Consider the following 23405-nt stretch of genomic DNA (forward strand, 5'->3'; position numbering starts at 1 on the left):
GGCTAGCAACACGCAATAAATTGAGGAGCAGGTTTGGTGTTTGGAAAGCCAGTTTTTTCTCTCCCTGGAATTTCCGACAGGCAGATAGCATCATCATACCACTGACTTTAAGATGCCATCATGCCTGGCTGGGTAGCTCAGTTGGTTAGAGCATCGTCCCAAGACACCAAGGTTGCAGGTTCAATCCCTGGTCAGGGCACATATAAGAATCAACCAATGAATGCATAAATAAGTGAAACAACAAAATTGACAAGTTTCTCTCTCTTGCTTCCTTCCTCTTTCTCTAAAAATCAATTTAAAAAAAAAGAATCAACCAGTGAATTCATAACTAAGTGGAACAACAAATTGATGTTTCTCTCATCAACACATTTTTTTTTAAATTAATAAAAAAGATGTCAGCATGAATAACTGAACATGTTTCCAGCCTGTGTAATGAGTGTGTCACTGTTACCTCAACTCCAATTGAAAACTTGGTCTGGACTGAAAAGTGGGCCTGGACTATCCAGCACCCTCCATTCCTAGCCCACACTAAGACCAGCTGGGGTTCTGAGAGTCCCAGATAGCTACTTGGAGAGGCAGTGTGGTATAGTGGCAAAGCTCGGACTTTGGCCTGAGACTTCTCTATCCCAGCTGCACCCCTTGCTAACTCTATAATTTAGGGCAACATTTTTATCCTCTCCAAGCCCCATTTTCTTAATGTGCAAATGGAAACAATGACATTAACATCATGGAGTTGTTAATGAGATGTGGAATATAAGGTATACCAAGCAGTGACTGGTAGAAGTAAATGCTTTTAAAAATGTTAGCTAGTATTGTTGTTTATAGGTTTAATCTGCTTTTTTACCCTGTCTTTATTATTAATCTGTGACTTTTGTGTCCTCAGTACCTGATGGAATACCTGGCACATAACAGATGTTCATTAAAAGTTGAAATGAATGTGGAAATATTCAAACAAATTATACTATAGTCTTCCACTCCTATCAGCTTCATTAAAAATCAGTTTACATATAGTAAATTGTATCGATTTAAAGTATATGATTCTGTGAGTTTTGGCAATGTATATGCCCTTGAAGCAGTCACTCCCAAAAGATTCCTGATACCCTTTGGAGTATTTCCTCTGTCCATTGCCCCAGGCAACCACTGTCCTCCTTTCTGTTGCCATAGACTAGATAACATTTTTGATCAATGGAATCATACAGATTGTCTTCTATAGTGTCTGACTTCTATTACTCAGCATAATGATTTTGAGATTCATCTAGATTAGGTTAACCAGCAATTCAGTATTCTGTATTACTGAGTAGTGTTCCATTGTATAGCCAGCTATACCATATTTTGTTTTATTACGCAACAGTTGATGAACATTTGGGTTGTTTCCAGTTCTTAGCAATTATAAATAAAGTCTGTGAATATTCACATACACGTCTTTGTGGGAACATAGGTTTTCTTTTTTTAAATTATATTTTATTGATTATGTTATTACTGTTGTTCTGATTTTTCCCCCTCTGTGGGGATTTCCTGAAGGAGTGGGGGGTGCCCCCTCTCACCCAGCACCCCCCTACTCCCTCAGGGAATCCCCACACCTTGTTCATGTCCATGGGAAATTGTGTAAGTTCTTTGGCCACTCCATTACCTATGCTATACTTTACATCCCCATGGCTATTCTGTACCTGTCCATTTGTACTTCTTAATCTCATCTCTTCACCCATTCCTCCACACCCCCCTCCCATCTGGCAGCCATCAAAATACTCTGTATCCATGATTCTATCTCTTTTCTTTGTTTGCTTAGTTTTTTAAATTCAGTTGTTGATAAATATGTATATTTTGCCATTTTATTGTTCATAGTTTTGACCTTCTTTTTCTTAAATAAATCCCTTTAACATTTCATATAATAATGGTTTGATGATGATGAACTCCTGTAGTTTTCTGCTGTCTGGGAAGCTGGTTATTTGCCCTTCTATTCTAAATGATATCTTTGCTGGGTAGAGCAATCTTGGTTGTAGGTCCCTTCTTTTCATGACTTTGAATATTTCTTGTCATTCCCTTCTAGCCTGCAAGGTTTCTTTTGAGAAATCAGCTGACAGTCTTATGGGCACACCCATATAGGCAACTAACTGCTTTTCTCTTGCTGCTTTTAAGATTCTCTCTTTATCTTTAACCTTTAGCATTTTAATTATAATGTGTGGGCCTCTTTGCATCCATCTTGTTTGGGACTCTCTGTGCCCCCTAGACTTGCATATTTATTTCCTTCACCAAAATAGGGAAGTTTTCTTTTATTATTTTTTTCAAATAGAGTTCCAATTTCTTGCACTTTCTCTTCTCCTTCTGGCACCCCTGTGATGTAAATGTTGGTGTGTTTGAAGTTATCCCAGAGACACCTTATACTATCCTTTCTTTTTTTTTTTTTTTTTTTGGATTCTTTTTTTTTTTTTCTTGCTATTCTGGTTGGTTGGTTTTTGCTTCCTTTTTTTCCAAATCATTGATTTGATTATTGACTTCAGCTACTCTACTCTTGATTCCCTGTAAATTGTTCTTTATTTCAGTTAGTGTATCCTTCATTTCTGACTGGATCTTTTTTATGCTACCGAGGTCCTCATTAATTTCCTTGAGCATCCTTATAACCAATGTTTTTAACTCTGCATCTGATAGAGTGCTTATCTCTATTTTGTTTAGTTCTTTTTCTGGAGTTTTGATCTGTCCTTTCATTTGGGCCATGTTTCTTTGTCTCCCTGTGTTTGTTTCTATGTATTAGGTAGAGCTGCTTTGATTCCGTGTTTGGTATTATGGCCTGATGTTGTAGGTATCCTGTAGGGTCCATTGGCACAGCCTCCCCTATTACCACACTTGCGGTGTACCGTTTGTGTGGACTGAGTACACGCTCCTCTTGTAGTTGAGCCTTGGTTGCTCTTGGCAGATCAATTGGAGGGATTTACCCAGGCCCATCAGCTGCAATGATTGGCTTTGAGCACTTACCATTCTACCCTTCATGGAGGATCAGCTGTGCAGGGGCAGGGTGATGGTGCTCCAGCATGGTCTGTAACTGTCCACTGGGTGTGCTGGCCCTGGGGTTTCCCTGGTGGTGCTGGCCAAGGTCAGCCCCAACCTGTGTTTTTCACAGGGCCACCCTGCCTGAGCTATAAAGCAATCCGATGTGGCTGCTACTTGTGCTGGGCTTGGAGATTCCCAGGGGAAGCCAAGCTGTGAACCTAGGCTGGATGCTGCTAGTGCTGGGCCTGAAGCCCACCGAGGCCAATTGTTTCTTGTTTGATAGGATTTAGGAAGTTGTGCAGTATGAGCCAAGTCCAGCCATTCATATGGAAAAGCAGCTTGGGTGAGCCCATAAGTTGGGTGGGACAGAGTCTCAGTGGATCTCAAAGGTGGGTCAAACAGTGTTAACCAGATTGATGGAGTTTCAGACATGGCACCAGCTTGCCAGCTCTGTTCGGGGAGTGTTCAGAAAAGGGACAATGGCCTCTCCTCACCGTGAGGCCAGACACTTCAGTTTCTCCCAGTATGCCCATAGTGCCTTTCAAGCTGCTATCTCAGTGCTGGAACTCAGAGGGAGTAAGTGTAAGTCTGTGTGTGGGTTCACAAGAGGAACTGCTTGGGGCTCCAGAAGTTTCTTCTACTGACTCAACCCTCACTGGTTTTTGCAGCCAGAAGTTGTGGGGACTTATCTTCTTGGCACTGGAATCCTGGGCTGGGGAGTCTGGTGTGGGTCCAGGACTCCTCGCTCCCAAGATATCCCTCCCAAATTTTTATCCACCACATGTGTATGTTGGACCAGCCCATTCCTTATCTGCGCCCCTCCTACCAGTCTGGATGAATATGATTTCTTTAATTCCATAGTTGTCAGACTTCCATTCGACTCAATTTTTGATGCTTCCAAGTGATGGTTGTTCTATATTTTAGTTGTAATTTTGATGTGGTTTTGCAAAGAGGCGAGCTATGTCTGCCTATGCCGCCATCTTGACCGGAGGTCTGGAAACATATGTTTTCATTTCTCTGGGGTAAATCCCTAGGCATAGAATGATTGGGTCATATAAGTGGTGTTTAATGTATTAAATCATATACCAACTATACTTAAATAAATAAAATTTTTTAAAAATAATCTTAAGATACTGCAAATAATTGTCCAAAGTGGTTGTACCACTTTACATTCCTACCCACAGAATATAAGAGTTCCAGTTGTTTCATATCCTTGGCAACACTTGGTATTATCAGTCTTAAATTTTGGCCATCCTTACAGATGGATAGTGATATCTTATTGAGATTTTAATTTATATTTTCCTGGTGATTAATAATGTTTGGTATCATTTGATGTGCTTATTGACCTTTTGGATATCTTCTTTAGTGAAGTGTCTGTTTAAATCTTTTGCTCTTTTAAAAAAATTAGGTGGTTTATCATATTGTTATAAAATACTTTCTGCATACTATGATATAGTCTTGACTTAGATTTTAATGGATGTGGGTCTATTGTTCTTAACTGGAATATAAACCCTTAAAGAAAAAAGATAGTTGTTTCTCCCTGGCCTTTGTCCGCAACACCTTTCCTAGCAGTTAGGTCCAGCTCTCAGCAAGTACTTATACAATGATTATATTAAAATAGACTGCAAAGTAATAGCAGTGTCATTATGCTAGCTCAGAAAAGAAAACCACTAAGCCCACTTTAAATGCTGATATGAAAGAGTTAAGTTTAGGAACTAGGTTTTCCATGGGGTTTTGGTAGATGAGAAGCTTTTTTAATTCTGTGGAGAAGAGCCCTGTAACTATGTAGATAGTCTTGTCTTTGTAGTGAGTGTCCCCTGAACACTAGCTCAGATTTTCCATTGTGAAATTTTGAGGAAAATGTGTATAGAAATGCTCTTTTTTAAAGCAGCAAGGAACCATTTTCATGCTTTCTGAATCTTGCCCTTGATAATTAAAGCATTAGATGCCCTCTTTCTCTTTCTCTTTCTCTCTCTCTCTCCCTTTTTTTTTTTTAAATTCTGAGGCAAACATTGCCCAGCTCATTCTTGCTCCAGTCTCATTCAATCTGATGTGGCAGTTTTGTTGTTGCCAGTTTGGCTCCTGACTTTTCTAAACCCCTAAGGAGAAATTGCCTTAAGTAGAATTTAGAAACTGGGAAGCAAAAGCAAAAGCTCAGGAAGGCCAGGGGATTACCTGAAATCTACCAAGGGACTGTGTGATTTGGAGAGGGTAGAATGTTTAGCTTCTAGAAACTTTCCAACTAAAAGTCAAATTTTTTAGCCACACATATTTCAAAATCCAAAGATACTATAAAATGTGAGATCACTTACGATTTCACAAATGCCCTAGAACTGCAAGTAGATTTTATGAGTGTAACTTATTCCATCTACCATTTATTTTATTGCAAAACCTTCAGGCCAAATTTCGTATGAGTTACTGCTTCCACGACGGCATCAACCTCTTGCTATCTCCGTTATAGATGATTATTTTTGGTGTTCTAGCTGGGACTGAGGAGGTCACAGCCACTGAAGTATCAGTTAACAGTCTTGTTTTTTGCTTTAATTGAGGTTGTTCCGTGAAAGGAAGCCAAATACTGTTAGACAGGACATCCTGTGATTCCCTTAGTTTACGATGGCCAAGGACATAACTTTTTTTTTTTTTTAAGATGATTACTTGCTTCCTTTTCTGTTAACAAGGGAGCACAGAACCAATGCTGCCCATTTGGCTTTAAGGACTGTAGCAAACATATAAACCTCCCCTCAAAATCACCTAAAGAACTATAGGACATGGGAAAATGTCCATGTCTTTTTATGTGAGCCAGTGTGGTTTGGTCATTGTTAGCATTTAAGTGACCACTGGTTCTGTTGTCTTGAAATAATAATTAACTGGAGAAGAGGAAAAATGATCAAACTAGTAGTTCTTACAAGCAAGCATATTAACATAAAATTCTGGAATCAGGTGTACTATGGTATACCTCCACAGTGAAATGTAGTGCAAATATTACACACGAAAAAGACATGAAAGACCTTCACAATATGGTAAGAGAAACAAGCTTAGTACAAAAAGTGTGAATGTATTGTATTGGTGTCCTAGGACGGCTATAACAAATTACCGCACACTATTATCGTAGTTGGAGAGGCTAGGAGTCTGAAATGAAGGTGTTGCCAGGGCTGCGCTTCCTCCAAGGGCTATAGGGGGATTGTTCCAGGTTCTTCCTACTTCTCTTGACCCCATTTGTCCCGTGGCTTGTAGCTATATCAGTCCAATCTCTGCTTCTGTTATCTAATGATCTTCTTTCTGTGTCTGGGTGTCTCTCTTCACATGGCCTTTTTATAAGGACACCAGGCATTGGATTTAGGGCCCTAATCTAGGATGACCCCATCTTAAATAATTACAGCTCCACAGATGCTATTTCCTAATAAAAGCACATTCAAGGTTTCGGGAAAACATGAATTCTGGGGAACACTATTGAGCACTGTGTGTTTACAAACACATTTTTATGTATAAATATGTGTGTATAAAATTCATACACATGCTACACATATACACATACACACACACACACAAAGTCTTTAGTTTTATTTTTACCTTGAATTTTACTTTTCCTACAATGGAAATGTACTGGTTTTTATATAAAAATATTTTGAAAAATAAGCCATACTTTTACATTTTATTTTAAAAGACAATAGGTTTTTTACTAACATCCTACCTTGAGTTTGTTTTCTTTGCCTCATCAAACTATTCTGAAGTATTTTATCCTTAATTTAAAATAAGAATCTTGCCCTGGCCGGTGTGGCTCAGTGGATTGAGCACCAGCCTGCGAACCATAAAGGTCACAGGTTCGATTCCCAGTCAGGGCATATGCTGGGTTGCAGGCCAGGTCCCCAGTTGGGAGTGTGCGAAAGGCAACCAATCAAGATCTCTCTCACACATTGAGGTTTATCTTCCTCTCTTTCTCCCTCCCTTCCCCCCTCTAAAAATAAATAAAATCTTTTTTAAAAAATCCATAGATATACACACATAAAAATATGAAATATGAGTCACTTTTTATGGTATTGTTTATTATGCTTATTATTACATTAATTATAACAAAAACTAAATTTGAAATAAAATGAAATAGGTCTTGAGACATTCATTTAAGTCTGGGGAGCCAAAAAAGTTATAATTATACCCAAGTGCTGAATTAAAATCTAATTTTTAAATGTTTTAAAGTCTCTAAGTCAAATTAATTCTAGGAACCTAGAAAATAGATGCTGGGGCAGGATAGTGAGGCACTCAACCAAATTTTATCAAATTGCTCACACACTGGGTAATTTTTAACACACACATCTACTCTAGAGCTAACTTCATCTACCCACCCTTGTGAAGACTGCTTTGTCTACAGTATAGTATCTCTGGTTATTTAGTCAAATAGTTTATAAGGTCTTCTCATAAGTAATTTTCTTTCCCTTAATTATTTGTGAGTGCTAACTGATCAATCGTTATTTTTCTACCTTTAAATAGCCCAAGTTTAACAAAACATTTTAAATTCAGTAAACTACGGAGTATATTATATCATCCTTTGCTCCTTTGTCTTCATTCCATAGAACTGCAGAATCAAGGAAAAAGGCTTCACTTTAAGAAACTCCTTTGCTTCCTCTCTTTCCCAAACCCAAGGGTCTTACCATGTATCTGCTCCTATGTTATTTGTGTGCCTGATTCAGTTTGCACATAGCTCAATTCTTATCTACTTTTCACTCAAATGCTCAGTTTTTGCACTTCTGTTTGAGAATTACGGTGTTATTACACTGATGCTAGAAATGTTTTAAGTTTTGACTTATAACAAGACAGTAGACAAGAGAGCAGAGAGGTATTGCATGTGTATGTGTGTAAACTGAGTTTTGTCAGGAGCTGTTGAGTACTTCTGATATAAATGTCTATCAGTCCCTTCTTTATTTTTCATTCCAGTAAGTAAATGGTAAGTGAATCTATTGGTTTAAAAACCAACCAACCAACCAACCGAACAAACGAACAAAACCATTAAAAAGACTCTTCTAATTCAATATACAAGGAAGACAGCACTGGTATCTGGTTGCCCAAACAGAAGTACTGGGAAACTAGGAAAGGGGATAGGAGGATGCGCTCCACTGTGGGATGGAAGTCTAGGAAAATAGGGGACATCCATTCTCTGGCATAAATGAATCATTTCAGCTGGGAAAGGAAGTTTTGGGGACAATGGCCTGGGGAACTTATGATGAAATAGTGCTCCTAATTTAGATAACATTCCCCACTGCTACACCAATTTGGCTGAACATGACTAATCCTAGCTCAGCTGTCGCTACAATCAAAATTTCCATTTCCTGTTCTTATAATGTGTAGCCATCTTGTATGTAATCTGCACAATGCTCTGTGGGATTGGAGTGTCAGTTTGATGTAGAAGCTGATCAGGACCTTGTCAAGTAAAGTTAATATTTAAGAAGTCGAGTATGACACTGTTATAATTTGGAACTGGCCATTTTGTTTTTTGTGTCAGAGTCTACTGTGAAAGAATTAAGAGTAGACGGCACCAACAGGGCTGGGGGCGGGGAGGTGGTGTATGGATGTACATTATCCATTTTGGAGTCAAATTCACTGAAATAAATTTTAACACTGGCCTGCACTTTCCTCGTCCTTTTAGACTTAATTTTATTGGTACTCCACTTTCCATTTCCATTTCAAAATGTTCTAATAAGTTCAAAAATGAATTTTACCATAATGTAAAGACAGACCTTTGGATAGTCACCAATTGCGAAGAGTGAGATGCCAGACGATTCTTTTTTAAAAGAAATAGATTTTTCTAAACACATAGTCAAGATACCAATCAGAAGTCTTTAGTTTGTGTTGAAAAATTATAAGCAGTAATGAACATGATCTCTGTCCATTTCAACTAAAATACCACAATCAACAAATTGAGAGGCTGAAGTCCAAAATATGTAGTAACTGGAAATGTAAAATGTGGCGATTCCTAAAATATCTTTATGGCTTGTATGTTATAGCTGGCATGGTTTTGAGCCAAAAATTATTCCCAGAAATAAACTGAATAACTAGTCACCCAAATCTCTACATTTTGGGCTCTCCTTCAGGGAAGCTTATGTTTTTTTTAAAAAAAAAAATCATCTTGGTTAAAGTGAAAATGTAAAATGAGGCCTTGGTAGAACTAAAAAAGGAAAATGGTTTTATTGAAGACCACAATTGTGTCCTCATGTGGAGTTCTTTTTCTTCCCACTTTCATGACATGATAAAGACCGAGAGCAGAAAGGGAGTTGGTTGAGAGCAAGAATCCTAAAATCATCCCCAGGTCCACATGCTAGCTCTTCCACATAATAGTTGTGACTGGGCAAGTGTGTCTGTATCTTTTCCTACATAAATGGCAGAGAAGCAGTAGATATCGCATAGTGTCGTTATGAAGACTCAATGAGAAACGCATGTTAACTACTTACACCTGTGAAGAAAAGACGATGCCCAAGTGTAGCCAGCCAGCTGGGAGTTTTGTATATCCGTGTTGGAGACATGAAGAGAATGGCATATTTCTTTTTTTTCTTTTTTTTCTTTCTTTTTTTTTTTTAGTCGTAGATGACAAAGTCCCTTAATTCACTCAATCCTAATTTATCTTCTACTAACCCTCTCACATAGCACTAGAGACATATATTAGCAGTTGTTTATATGATGTAATTTCAGGAACCCTGTGTATCTCCCCTCCCCACAAAACTCTTCCCCACATGCATTCACTCAGCATTTATTTATTGTGCCCACTCAGGTGCCAGGCACTGCTCTAGATACAGAAGATATGGCAGTAAACAAAATATGTTCTATAAAGTACCTGCCTTCATAGGGCTTATGTTACGGGGGCAGGAGGCAGTAGACAGATGATAAAGAAAGAAGATAATTACAGATTGCATTAGTACCGCCCACAATGATGTGGGAGTAACTGGAGGAGACCACGTCAGTGGGTGGGCGGGGAGCGCTTGTGGAGGAGTTGACATATGAGCCCAACCGGAAGCATGAGATGCAGCCACTGGTCCCAAGTGCCGGGAACTAAAGATTAACCTTGACACATCATCCTTCTTTTGTTTTTTTATAGTAAGGAGGTTTAGAAAAGGTACACAACTGAAGATGCTAAGTACCTGAGGATGAACCAGTACTATCAAGAGCACAAAATAGCCCAGAACCAGGAGTTGGGGAGCACTCTCACCAAAATTTGCCCACCGTACAATGTGGCCTAGTGGTGGCACGTTCATTCCACTGCCACGCTCCTGCTCTGTTTATGCAACAGTTTTATGCCTGGTGGACTGACTACTGAGCGTGAGCACTCCGCATGGTGCCAGCACCGCTCATGCCCTGAGAGATTGACACGGGGTCATGGTGGAGGTCGGGGGAGGCTCAGGGCCTGACTGGAAATGACTCGGGGTCATGGGAGAGAGCTAAGGTCAGGGTGAGAGGGAACAGGGCCAAGTGGGGCTGGGAAAGTAAACAGAAGGCATATGGTCAAGAAGGAGTGGATGTCCTGGGAGCCAAGTTGGTGCCCGAGGAGATCAGCCAAGCCCTGTGGCATGGGAATGAGCCCTGGGTCACTGGAATTATTTTCAGAGCATGGATACCAAGCCACCCACTGTTTGAAACAGATGGACATTTAGGCAAATATAATCAGCTATAATCTGCTGCATTTCTTACCAGATGAAGAAACGTATGCCTGTTTTGTGTGTGTTTGTGTTTATGGCCTAGCCTTTTACTCTTCTATTACGTGCAGCTGACTTTCATTCACATCAGTGAACGTTATGAATGCCACAGAGGACTTTTTTAGAATTCCAAAATTTCTTCATTCCTTGGATAAGTGCCAAGTTTCCAAGCCATTTCAGGGCCATAGCTATTGAATTGTTACTTCTGAGTTTTAAAAAACCAAAACCTTTGCATGTTGTTTGGAGTTGCATTTACTTACAACTGGATAGGGAAGTTAAGCCACTTACTGAGTAGTGTCTTATGGGTTGCCACAGATAGTGTCAAAGCTATGAAAACGGGGGGTAGAGTTTCAAGGCTGGTTATGGAAATCTCCTTTTGCAGGCAGTTGGAGAAATCTGTGTGTTTTAATCATACTCCATTTTTTAAAAAAAGAAATTCGTACTTGGCATACTTGGGCATATGGCAAGGAAGAGTTTCATCTCTCCATTTGAGAGAGTAATAGTTAATGACAAAACAGATGGTCACCCTCAAAAAGAGTATTATTTTTCTGTTCATTCTCTTGGGGAGGTGGCAGTTATTTACTGGGGTTAGGACTTCTGACTGTCAGACTGAAGTGGAACGTCGTGCCATAATAAAAGCATCATCATTAAGCAGCGAATGATAACGAAGAGCACAGGGATTGTGGCAATGGTAGGCTGCCTAGAACAGCCTGGAATAAAGAGCAGGCAACTCTGCCCTCTGGTAAAACTCATGCTACTCATGTTTTATCCAGTGTTCCTCTATGCGGCTTAGTATTAAAGTTCTTTACATTGGTTTTCTTACTAGACCTAAATTGTGAATAGCCTAATTTTGAGTAAAAAATAGCATTATTTCAATATCTGTGCTCTAATGAAATGTCTTTTATAACTGTGAGCATGTACTGGTGTTTCTCCGATGTCCTTGTATGAAGTCAGCTCTGCACTCGGACCTCTGCTTCCCTAAGAGACCTGTCCCCTGGCTGTGGCAGCTTCTCCTGGGAGGGCTGTGCCGAGGGGAGTTGCCTTGCATTGTCTGTCTAATCCCATAACAGAGTCATGGGGCCCTGTAAACAGAAAACAGATGCACGTCTGCCCTGGGCGGCCCAAGTGTGTTGTTACTGCCTGAAGACAAGAAATGACTTCTTAAATTCCTACACCAGCCACCAGCCATAGAGTCCATGCATGCATCAGTGTTCCCACAAGTTCAGTGGAAGCCTTAGCACCCCATTTTAAGTGAAACTCAATTCAGTTTTTATAATCTCTCTCCAGGGAGATTTCATCTTGTCATGATTTGTCTTTCTGAGATACCCTCTTTGACTCCCACTTTGCTCCATCCTGATGTCCCTCCTCAAACCAACAGCCTCCCTGCCCCCACATTTCAGGTCACTGATAAAGAGAAAGTGATGAATCGCGAATTATCTGGAGATATTCTTTCCTTGGTGAAATGTTTAAATCCTACGCCTCGCAGTATTGAATGTAGAGAATGAATTATGCACAGCTGAAAAGCAAGGAAGTTTCTGGTTCAAGGGACACACTGACACAGCACTCCCTATGGATGCCCAGTTCATTACTGGGGACAACCACAGGAGGTTTCACATCAGCCTTTTGTTAGGAAGGAGGCATTCAGGCAGAATCTATTTGTGTTGTTACAAGGCTTTTCAGAGGAAAATTTAGCACATTTAAGGGAATGTCTGCTGTGGGACTGAACCTCTCCTCCACACGCCCACCCCCGGGTTGATGACATATATTCTAGTGCAGGTGTGGTCTTTGAGAACAATTTTATAGATTTCTTTCTTTGGCTCAGCATTTGATCTGTAGGTATAAATGTAATTTTTTTTCTTCAAAATATTCCCAGGTTATTTTAGAAAGATGTCCCTTGTCAAAGAAGGAAATACTATATCATTGATTGGCTAAATCTCTTTTTAAACACTTTATCATATTTGTTATTACTTACAAGTGTTTGCAACATGGCTATTTCTGTTAGAATGGCAAAATTCTGACTAAAAGCTGTGGTTATGATTGTGTTTTAAATAATGTATCTCCCTGGTATGTAGCATACCACGGTCTCTGGCCAACCGTGAGAATCCTAAAAACATGAACCAAAGGTCACCCTGTGAGATAGGAATTAAAGGTGAGGTCTTAACCTGGACCAGTGTAAATTCAGTGATTGGTAGAGAAAGGTGGCTTTGGAAACACTTTAAAAGGACCTGTAGCGCCTGTCAGCAGGACATGGCTTCCTATGAAGCAGTGGTATTTTTAAACATTACTCAAGAAACAATTTGGCTTATAGGTTATTATAAGGGTTACAGGAATCCTTATGTGCCCAAGTTCAAGAAGTAAGCTTTTAGGTGAAAGAAAAATACCATTATTATTTGTACCTCTTTTTCAGTTCTTTGTATTCATTCACGTGAAACTGGGTGAAAGGTGGATTATTTTTCCCAGTGATGGGGGAACATGTTGAAAACAGAAATTTTTACAAGAGACGACAGTCAGCCCTTCAGGTATAGGTATGAGTTGTCAGTGTAAGATGTGTGAATGGAGTATGTTGGCATGGAATAGGTGGAATTTTCAGAATATTTTATATCAGCTATTTTCAGCCAGTGTGCTGCAAATATTTTTAAAACATGCAATACCTGACTATTTAGTCAGGGCCATTGACCTCTTTTTCCTTAGATTGTCATATTAAAAAAAAAAAAAAAAGACAACACCCAACAGACTAGCTGTCTGGTATGAATGAATCAAAGTTATACTTATTTTTTTGTCAGATTGGCAAAAACATAAGATTTTTGATGCACTGCAGAATTTTAGTAATTAGTTTATGTATGCCATGGGATGAAAAAGGTTGCAAGTTCCTGGTTTATATTGAAGGTGAAATTTCCAATTGCCTATAGATTCCTTTAGGGAGTGACAGAAGGAAGGTAACTCAAGTCAGGAAGGGCTTTTAAAGGTTCTGCTTGCAAATACGTTTGTGGTAAATCTAAGCCAAGTGGAGCTTCCTTACAGACAGTAGACAACCCCTTACGGAGGGCTGTTCTTCTGCAGATGGTTGCGACTAAACTTGGGAAGCCTGGCAAAGTCAGATGTTAGTTGTGAAAAAAAAAAATCAAAATCAAAATAGGTTCCACATGCCTCATTCCCAAAATTAATTTCTCAGATCCCTCTCCTTACATCCACACACCCAGAACAAGACCAAAGCCAGGATCCTGGGACACCTGGCCGATCGTGAGCCTTGCTGGAAAAAATGCTGCATTTTCCTCCAAAAGAAGCGATCAAAGTGTGAAGGGAGGAAATGAGGAAAAGTGGCCTCCTCCCACCTCACACACACGCACACATACCCCACAAGCATGGCTGTGATCTATTTGTAAGGGCTAGGGTGGGGCAGAGAGACAAAAGGAATTATATAAGAAATAACTTCGTTTAATGGCTGCACATAATGCTATCTAGGATATTTTATATATTTGTCAGGTTTTGAAGAGACATTCTTCTGGAATAATTCACAAACCTTGCAAAATCTGTTCTTGGACAAAATTGTAGATTATTTTGTAATTAATTGGTGCAGGGGCCCATGACTGGTAAGGTGGTAGAATTCGTAGTTTGGTTTCCACGGTTTGGGGCTTGCCAAGTCTTTATCTGGGCTTTGCTCAGTAGGTTAACTCAGGTCTCACTTAGCCACATGAAGTTCCTTTTCTTGCAGTAGGCCAACAGCGGCATGGCTGAGTAACTGCTGCAAAGCATAAACTTGCCATACCTCTAGCCTCACCACCACCACCAGCAGATGCTGAGGACAGGGCAAATTCAACACACTGGCCCTCAGGCTGAGGTTGTTCTTTTTCTGAAGTCACATGGGTCAATGGTCACTATCCACAGACATGCCTAAACAGTGACTTTGCCTGCGGAGGTATGAAGGTCTTTTGGTTCTTATGTTCACAAAAAATATGTATGTTGCCAGCTTTTCAGAGAGGCATTCAAACATTCACAAAACCAGTGTGTAAATATACTGTGATTATTGTTTTATTTTCAAGTAGGAGCAATGGATACAAACTCATTTAAAAATAAAATTTAAATGCCATTTCAAACTATAGTGACCCATAGACTATAATGCTAGGAAATAGTCCCTTCCTTATCTATTACTGTCAATACTACTGTACTTACAAGGTTTTGAACTTGTAGTGATCTGGTTAAGAATCTGACTGAAAGCCTCAAATTGTAGGACAGTGCTTTGACTTTTTTTGGAAGAATGGCACAGAGAGAAATGCTAATGTCACAGAGACCAGATGGCAAGTTCACCTAAGAATAAACTGTTGTTTTTGTGTAAAAAATATGCAGAAGACCCAAATGAGAGAACAAACCCTGCATGCTACATTGGCTCTTTATTCTGTAACATTTGATATTACTTTATCTTTTCTTAAATGTTAATTTTTCTTAACTGAATTTTTGTAAATTACTCAATTAAAAATTTGATATTTTAAATCATTTTGATTCTTACCTTCCATAGCACTAGCAATCCACATTTGTCAGGAAGGAATGTAATTCCTTCCCTGCTTCCCTCACAGGATTCCTTCAAGGCTCAAAATGGGAGCACGGAATCACTTTAGTTGTAAAGCGATAGAGAAACTCCTTGCTATTTATCACACAATATTTCTGAAGAATAAAGAGGGGGAGGCATTTACACCCTTATGCTCTAAGATAGATTGGCACCCAATAAATTATAATGCGAAACGTTGGGATTTTGGAGGGTGTCCACAGAAGAGCTAAGATCATTAAGTACTCTTGTCATCAGCCCTGAGTTTATTATTATTAGGTAGATACAGATTTTCTTCTGTGAACTGTTTAGTCACCTGGAAAACTTAGGTTTGAATGTATTGGAGTCACACCTGTAGAAAAAGGGGGAGCTGGAGGAACTGAGAAAAGATTGGGTGGCAGAGCAGAAATGGAATTCTTTTTCCACTCTGGCTCACCTGGCTTCCTGGAGGTGAGGAAGAGCACTTCCTCTTCTGCGGAGAGGGAATCTGGACCCAGAAGTCTCACGCAGAATCCAAAGGCATTACCCATTTGGACCGGGAACTAACAGAGGGTGCAGGAGACAAGTGCAAAGTGAAGTGACTTTAGAAGTATATTGGCAAAGCTTGGAGGAGGAAGATAGATTATAAGGATATTCTAATCAACATAGATGGTAATTAGAAATTAACTATCTTGATTCCATTGCTATTAATTGGAAGTAGTTATGAAAATCTATTTAATGTGTTGTTTTATTTTAGAAAATATTCCTGTTTCACCCTTACTCTTGGTCCGTCCTCTATCCTTGTCTTGCCGCTGGCCTGTTAGGACACGGTTGCCCTTCCTGCAGGTCCGAGGGCTGCAGCTGTGCTGGTCAGAGGGGGACACCAGAGGCTAGAGCGGTGAGCCCAGTAACTATTATGCAGTAAAAACTTACTGGGGTTTTTCTAAAGCAAAAATCAGATGTTATTTCATTGTCCATCTTAACAACCCCCTTGAAGGCAGATAGTGCTTTCTTTACTTGTCTTTGTGAACTGAAAATCTATTTAGATATGGAAGGATTGTTGTCCTTAAGTGAACACTATCAGTGAATACCTTGAGAAGAATGTGATTCATGGACAGAACCTGCAGCAAATGACTTGCTTCCTTGTTCTAACGGATTTTTTAAAAGATAGCCTAACTCTTCTACCTGTCCTTTTCGTACATCTCTCTGTTAGGTAACCAGAGAACAGTTTTTCTCACTGGTAGATGCCTTAACATTCTAAAACACAGATCAGGTTGTCTCTCTCCTGCATTGTGTAAGGTTTTGTTTTTACTCACCCGAAGCAAAAAATTCCAGCCCAGTTCGGTTTGTTGCCATCTAGCACAATTCTGGGCCTCAGGGCCTCCTCCTCCATCAGTGAGTCCCCTGGTAATGCAAACGCGTTTCAGCACTGACTGAAGAACCCATTAGAAAAGGATATCCACTGCCAAAGCTTATGCCAGTGTATTACAGTTACATCAAATGTCCCAAATATTTTAAATTTTGAATTATTTAAGGTTTTATAATTTACACAGTTCATTACAAATTTGAATGGGTAGTAAAAGTCAGTGGCTTTGTTTAGTCAATGTTAGACTGAAGAAAACAGTGGAAGTTTACTAACCAACAAATAAACAGCCTTTGATAATGTAGGGAAGCAGTAGTTATGGTTGCATTATCTGAGGGGCAGGGCTGTGAGTATTTCCAGATCTTCAGGGGAAAAGCATTTAGAGATGAGGGAGCTTTTAAGGATGGATGGATGAATGGATGGGTAGATATTTATTTATTTTTCTGTTTATTTATAAATTAAGTCTTCATTTAGCACTTTAAGTAAAAAGCAGATTTTTATTGCTTTCTTTAGAGTTAATTAGAACTCCAAACACAACTGTTTCATAAATATGTAAACCCATAAAGCTGTATAGATTTTTCTGTCATATGTAGTCATGCTTAAAAATATTATCTCTAAATAACATTTGCCACAAAAAGGAATAATGAGCCTTTAGAGAAGTGACTGGTTTTAGGTCTAAGGCAGGAAATGTACAAGTTGAGCCTGGAATACTTTGTCATACCAGAAAGCACAGAAGTTATCGAAAGCTTCCAGGACCTTGCCAAAAGAACTCAGAAGCCATCCTGAGTAAGCCCTCTGCAAGCTTATATCAATAAAGACATAAACTGCAGTGGACTGAAGCATATCAAATATGTTTAAATCCATGAGTTTATAATTACACTTCAAAAATAAAACCCCATTTGTAATGTTTGGAAAATATAAGGGAACTACCTCTTTATTTTGAAAACTGGTAAATAAAAGGAAAGAGTCAGGCATCTTATCTGCCTTATATGATTGGTACCTCGGGGGGAAATTTCTCTTAATAATAAATCAAGAATAATTAATAAAATAACACGTTGAAGTCTCTAGAGAATTGTTGGGTCTAGGCAAATGCCACCAGTGGCTAACAAATCACAGAACGAGTCAATGATAGAAGTTCAAACACGGCATGGAGTGGTCTTTCCACCCTACTCCCTCAGTTAGAACCTGAATCAGACCAAGCCTTTAGATCGAATTAGCAGTGTATAAAATACAAGGGACAGGGTCACATTGTAAGGTATAAAAATGTCAAATCTCTGTATTGTATACCTAAAACTAATATAACTGACATAATACTGCATTACCAACTATATTTAAATTTTTTTTAAATAGTAAAAAGAATAAAAAGAATTCAAGGGACAGAGGAATATGTTAAATCACTGCACACCAATGGGATGCAGTGAGCAAAACCCAAATTGTGGAAACTGTACAAGACAACCAACCCAGTTCCTTCCACAGCAATAAAAAAAGAAAGAAAAGAAAATTGCAAGGGAAATATTAGATGGAGAAGAAACATAAAGTGCATGTCAAAGAATCACAGTATATGAACCTTATTTGAATCCAGATTCAAACAAAATTATAAGACATAACAGATATTTGATGATAAGAAATTGTTTTTATTTTTAGGTGTGATAATACTACTATGGTTTAGTTTTTTAAATGTCCTTATCTTTTAGAGACATGCTGAAATACAGGTCAAACAATGTGACGCTTGGCATTTACTTCAAAATAATCTGGCTTGGGGGATGGAGGGGTAGGGGCAGGGAATGTTTATAGAAGTATAAATGAAATGAGATTGGCAAAGTATTGGTAAGTGTTGAAGCCAAGAAGTAGACACACCTTATTTGTTGTTCTGTTCTCTCTCCTTTCGCATGTATCAGAGAATTGCTGAAATAAAAGCACACATACACACACAGTGTGTATATATGGTTTGATACATTCATAGAGTGGAGTTGGGGAGAGGGTAGTAGAGGATATCAGGAATAGAATATATAAGTCCTTATCAAGCATGTCGAGAACTTTGGATTCTGCTGTGTTAGATGAGCAGCCATTGGAGGGTTTTGAACTATAGAGAGAAAGATCCGGTTATGCCAGTAGGGCCACTCTGCCTGTTGTGATAAGACCCGGCGGTGGGGGCAAGGGCGCAAGCTGGGAGTGCACGAAGAGGCCATTACAAAATGCCGGATGAGGGTTGGTGGGAGTGTGGCTCCTACTTTGAAGGTAGAGGCAGCAGGATTTGCTGGGGGACTGGATGTGGTGGTGAAGGAAAGGGAGGAGGCAAGAATGACAGTGTTTTTAGATGAGCAGGTGGCCGTTGGTAAGTAGTGAAAGTACTATGAAATAATGTTCAAAGCTAAAAGATTAGTCTAGTGTGTACTGTTATAGACCTCATACCTTTTTAATACCACCCATAGACTTGTGATGAGACTCCAATAAGAATAAATTAGGAATCTCAGAAACTGCAGAACATTTGAATCCAGTTGAGGGAGATGTAAAATGATGCTGTATGAACAATATATGAAAGTTAGTATCATAGCAAATGTATAGAATAGTGCGAAAGAGAAAGGAAAGGCTTTAGCCAAAGTAGGACGTTTACATCCCTTAGAGTTCTGCCTGGGACCTCCACCTTGAGTAGGTGTCTGTGTTTCTGAGTTAATTTTTTCCTCATAGGCAAATAAACTTGTTTGTTTGTTTGTTTCTAGTTGGGGAATGGCGGTCAACGTGTATTCTACCTCGATAACCCAAGAGACTATGAGCAGACATGACATCATTGCATGGGTTAACGATATAGTATCTTTAAACTACACAAAAGTGGAACAGCTTTGTTCAGGTAAGATGTTACCTTTTCAGTATTTACCTAAATGTTTACTGTGTATCATGTGAAATGTGATTTTAGGAACCACAGATGATATATCTGGGATAGGAAAAATATATGTCGGTATCAATATATAACTAACGGGGGAAACTCAGGATAACTAAAGAATGTTTGTGGGGGAAATCTTCAAGAACCTCTAAGAGCATAGAGCCAGCTTAATGCACAATTTGAATAGTCTCACCTGAGCTCTGTAATACCTCTAATGGTCTTGCAGCCTCTTCTCTGTCATCCCCTGTCAGCCAGCACACTGGTCTTGCTAAAATACAGATTGGGTCTTGCAACTCTCATCCTTGAAAGCCTTCAGGGCTCCACGTTGTCCTTCTCACAGGATAAAATTCAAACTCTTTTACATGGTCGATAAAGTCCTCTCTGTTCTATCTGCAACCCATCTCCTCAATTTCATTGTCCACATCTCTCTCCCTTGTGTCTCAGCCCCACAAAGGACTCTTTGTTCCCTGAAGACGCCTTCCCTTTTGCATCCCCTAGCTTTTTCCATGCTCTCTTTGCTGAGGTCTTTCCTGTTGCTTTAATTTATGGTAAAATCCCTCCCATTCCCACTTAAAAGTCTGACTCAGTTGCCCTCGCTCTGTGAAGGGTTCCTGAGTTCCGAAGGGGTCCAGGGTTCTGAAACACTGGGCCTGCCCTTCTGGCATAACTCTTGCTGCACTGTGTTAGAAGCTCTAACACCTACTCCCCTGAAGGCACCAAGAGGCCTTGAGCACAGGATTGTACTTGAGTTTTATTTTTTTGAACGCCTGCGGTAGCATCATGCCTTGTATACTAAGTAGGTCTGTAGGGAATGTATATTGAGTTATATTTGTTTAAACAACAAAAAGATTCGACTTCACTGATAAAGTAGGGGCATGTTATAAAACCATGCCACTAGTAAAGTAATTCACTCATAGATTTGTGTATTTATTAAAGAAATAAAGTCTTTCTATGGAAACAAGTATTTTCTCCTTGTGAACTAACAGGAAAGAGATTTCCTCTCTGGCTCTGACGTGAAAATGATATTAGAAAATAGAATATATTATTGAAATGTATTCACTTGAAATTCCATGAAACATAATAGATACAAAGGAGTTATCAGGTTCATCTGGTGCAGTACTGTAGACTATTTTGCTGTCTTTCCCAGTGGACTGTGTGTAAAAAAATTTCAGGAGTGCAGTCGATTTAGAAATTTTGGAAAACCCCCAGATGTGCCTAAGGGCAGTGCCCACCAGTGAATACATTCTTCCTGTGCAGGTCTGTATTTGATCAGAAGAGACTAAAGAACTAATTCCAGTGCCGTTGACACCTCTTCTCTCATGATCATTTTTCCCATCAGGCAGACAGTGAGGTTAGCTAGAATGTAGGCATTGCCTCACCCATCTCTCTGTGCCCAGGCCTCAAACATGAAGTCCTGTGGTTTGTCAGGTCAAAAGTGGGTGCTAACGAACCGGTTTCTTGCCCTTCAGGACAAGCTAGAGGAAAGCTGACTTAGGCTACAATGATGTAGCAGGTGCATATTGTTGGCCTAATGAAATGGCTCCAGCAGTTACTGTCAAATAACCCCTGCTGTATCTTACTCAACTTCAAATTGCCACTTGATCAGATTTTTACTTTGCTATTCTTGCTGTGCATTCTGGAGCTCTCTAATATTTTATTTTTTATTTGCTTCCCCCCCCCCACAAAAAAAATAAAAACAAGTTTCTCCGTTATTAGCAATCCCTTTGTTAATAGCACACACCACTTTTTATTGTAATTAATGTAAACTTTCCCATAAAATGGGTGTATGTACATGTGGATAAGGGGAATGGGGTTGATTATCAAGAAAAAGAGACATGGGGCGGAAGAGGATAAGGAAGAGAGTCATAGAGAAAATTCCCAGTCATGGTTCTTAAATGTTAAAAGAATCCATGAGGAGCTTCCTATGCAATACGCTTGGAGAGTTTTTGCTAGCAAATGAAAGCAAACCAGAGGTTTTTTTAGATATATAAAATTTTATGAGTAAATATGCATAATTTCTTTGCAGATGTTTCATATTTCTTAAGCCATATTCACCAAAATTTTAAGCGGCATTTGTGAAGGATTCTTAAACCACATTTGTGCGGTTACCTTAAATTAAGCATTGGCGTGCATTTTGCAACCGTTCATAGCTACCCTGCTGTCAGGTGTGGCTTCGTGAAACCTGTAGAAACAGTTTTGATAACTACCTAAATAGGGAATTTCCACTGGGATAAATGACTGGCTACCAAAAGTTCAGAAGAATACAGTTTAGATTCAAAGATACCTTTCTGCTCTGAAACATGTTTTTCGCTGGGGGGAAAAAATGTTAATCTATTTATTTTAGGTAATAGTTTCTTCAAAGTATAAACTGGATGGTATGCATGTCTAACCTCCTGAAGAGCTTCTTGAAAATGCAGATTCTTAAGATCCTTGACCTTCTAAGTCAGTATCTCCTGGTGTGAAGCCCAAAATCTGCATCATAACAAACACCCCTAGGGCTTTGTGCCGCTGCCAAGAGCCAGCAGTGCATTTTTGAGAAAACCCAAACCACTAAAACTGTAGTTAAATTATCCAAAAATCCTAGCTGGCACAGTTTCCTTATTCATAATTTAGTTTGTGACTTTTGTCTTGTTGTCAACAATGGCATTTAGCAGGAAAATCCTATCTTTCTAGTTATTTATTTATGACTTTATTTATTTATACCTTCCATTGTTCTAGAAGACATTTGAGGCAGTTAGGACAGTGCTGTTAGAATAAGAACAAAACCAAGTATTGTTGACCTAAGTGATTTACCCTCATTATGCTTAGAAATAGTCAAATTTCTTGAATAATGTATTTTCTTCAACTTGTAGGGTTTTTTTTTAAATTGAAATGTCTAACTATATTTCAGAAGTATGCTATGAGAAAATATACACAAAATATCTTCATGTGTTTAAACTGAATTTCTTTGTTTTTGTTCAGTATGGTTGTTTCCTTCTCTCTTTCCTAAAGGCTTGGGCTCTAATTCTGGCAGTCCTCCTTTGGTGTGTGTTTTTTTTCTGTTTGTACTTTGTCTTATTTTATTTTTTTATTTCCAGCTAAGAGACCTCCCTCCAGCTAATAGTAAAACTAATTCAGCTCCTCTTTAGTTTATAAAAAACTGAAACACTGTTTCACATTTGTGTTTCATTTTCTTTAGAATTTTCTATATAAAACATCTCATTTGTTTTTTAATGTGAGCATTTTAACAACTCTGTAAAGGAAGAATGATGTGAGAAGGTATAACATTTGGAGATGCATTGCAGTAAACAGTGAAACAGTGACTTTTATCTCCTGTTACTTTATCCCAGGGATATAACCTTATGAAAATTTTTTTGAACATTAAATCTGAGTCATATAATCATATATGTATTTGGTTTGCATTCAGTTTCATTTCTTGTGAAAAGCAAGTTCAAGCAAAAAAAAAAAAATTGGGGCTGTATAAATGGAGAATGGACTATCAATGGATGTGAATACTACCCATAAGACAACTGCTCATGAGTATACTGCTCATGTAAATCTGTTTAAAAATGAGTAATATGTGTACATTTTCCATGGTAGAATAGGGGGGGTTTAAACCACATAAAATAATAGATTGATTCTTCTTAAATATTTTATATTTTAGTTTAACTGTTTATAAAATTTATAGGGCTTTTGGCAGGGTGAGATGTTTTGTTTTTACTTTAGTACCAGCTCAGACCAGTTTACTAGATATTTTACAAGGTATTCAAGGGGGAAATTGGACAGCAAGGTGCTAAAAAAAATCCCTAAAAGCAGCTTTAGCAAGTTGAGATGGTTTGGGAGATGAGAGAAAAGATACTGTGTTATATGGAGAGGAAAAACAAAAAGAAATGGGAACAGGGGAGTGTGAGAGGAATAGAAGAAATATTTCCTTTTCCTTTTCACCCTTCATCCCCTACCCTAACCACTTTTTCTGTGATGGCCATTTTTCTGCATCCCAGT

General features: G+C 38.9%; 1 protein-coding gene across 3 annotated transcripts in view; it reads left to right on the top strand.

The window, feature by feature from the left end:
- The window catches only part of MAPRE2 (microtubule associated protein RP/EB family member 2), a 141144-nt gene that overhangs the window by 66508 nt on the left and 51231 nt on the right, over positions 1-23405 (top strand). For all 3 annotated transcript variants that reach the window (XM_054583523.1, XM_054583520.1, XM_054583522.1), the window contains one exon: positions 19264-19391. In XM_054583523.1, coding sequence (XP_054439498.1) covers positions 19271-19391 — 121 coding nt within the window. In that variant the 5' untranslated portion in view covers positions 19264-19270. The remainder of the gene's footprint in view (positions 1-19263; positions 19392-23405) is intronic.

This window comes from Pteronotus mesoamericanus, unplaced genomic scaffold, assembly GCF_021234165.1.
Source record: "Pteronotus mesoamericanus isolate MK-2021 breed Mesoamerican mustached bat unplaced genomic scaffold, CSHL_Meso_final contig_74, whole genome shotgun sequence".
In the NCBI taxonomy this organism is placed as follows: Eukaryota; Metazoa; Chordata; class Mammalia; order Chiroptera; family Mormoopidae; genus Pteronotus; species Pteronotus mesoamericanus.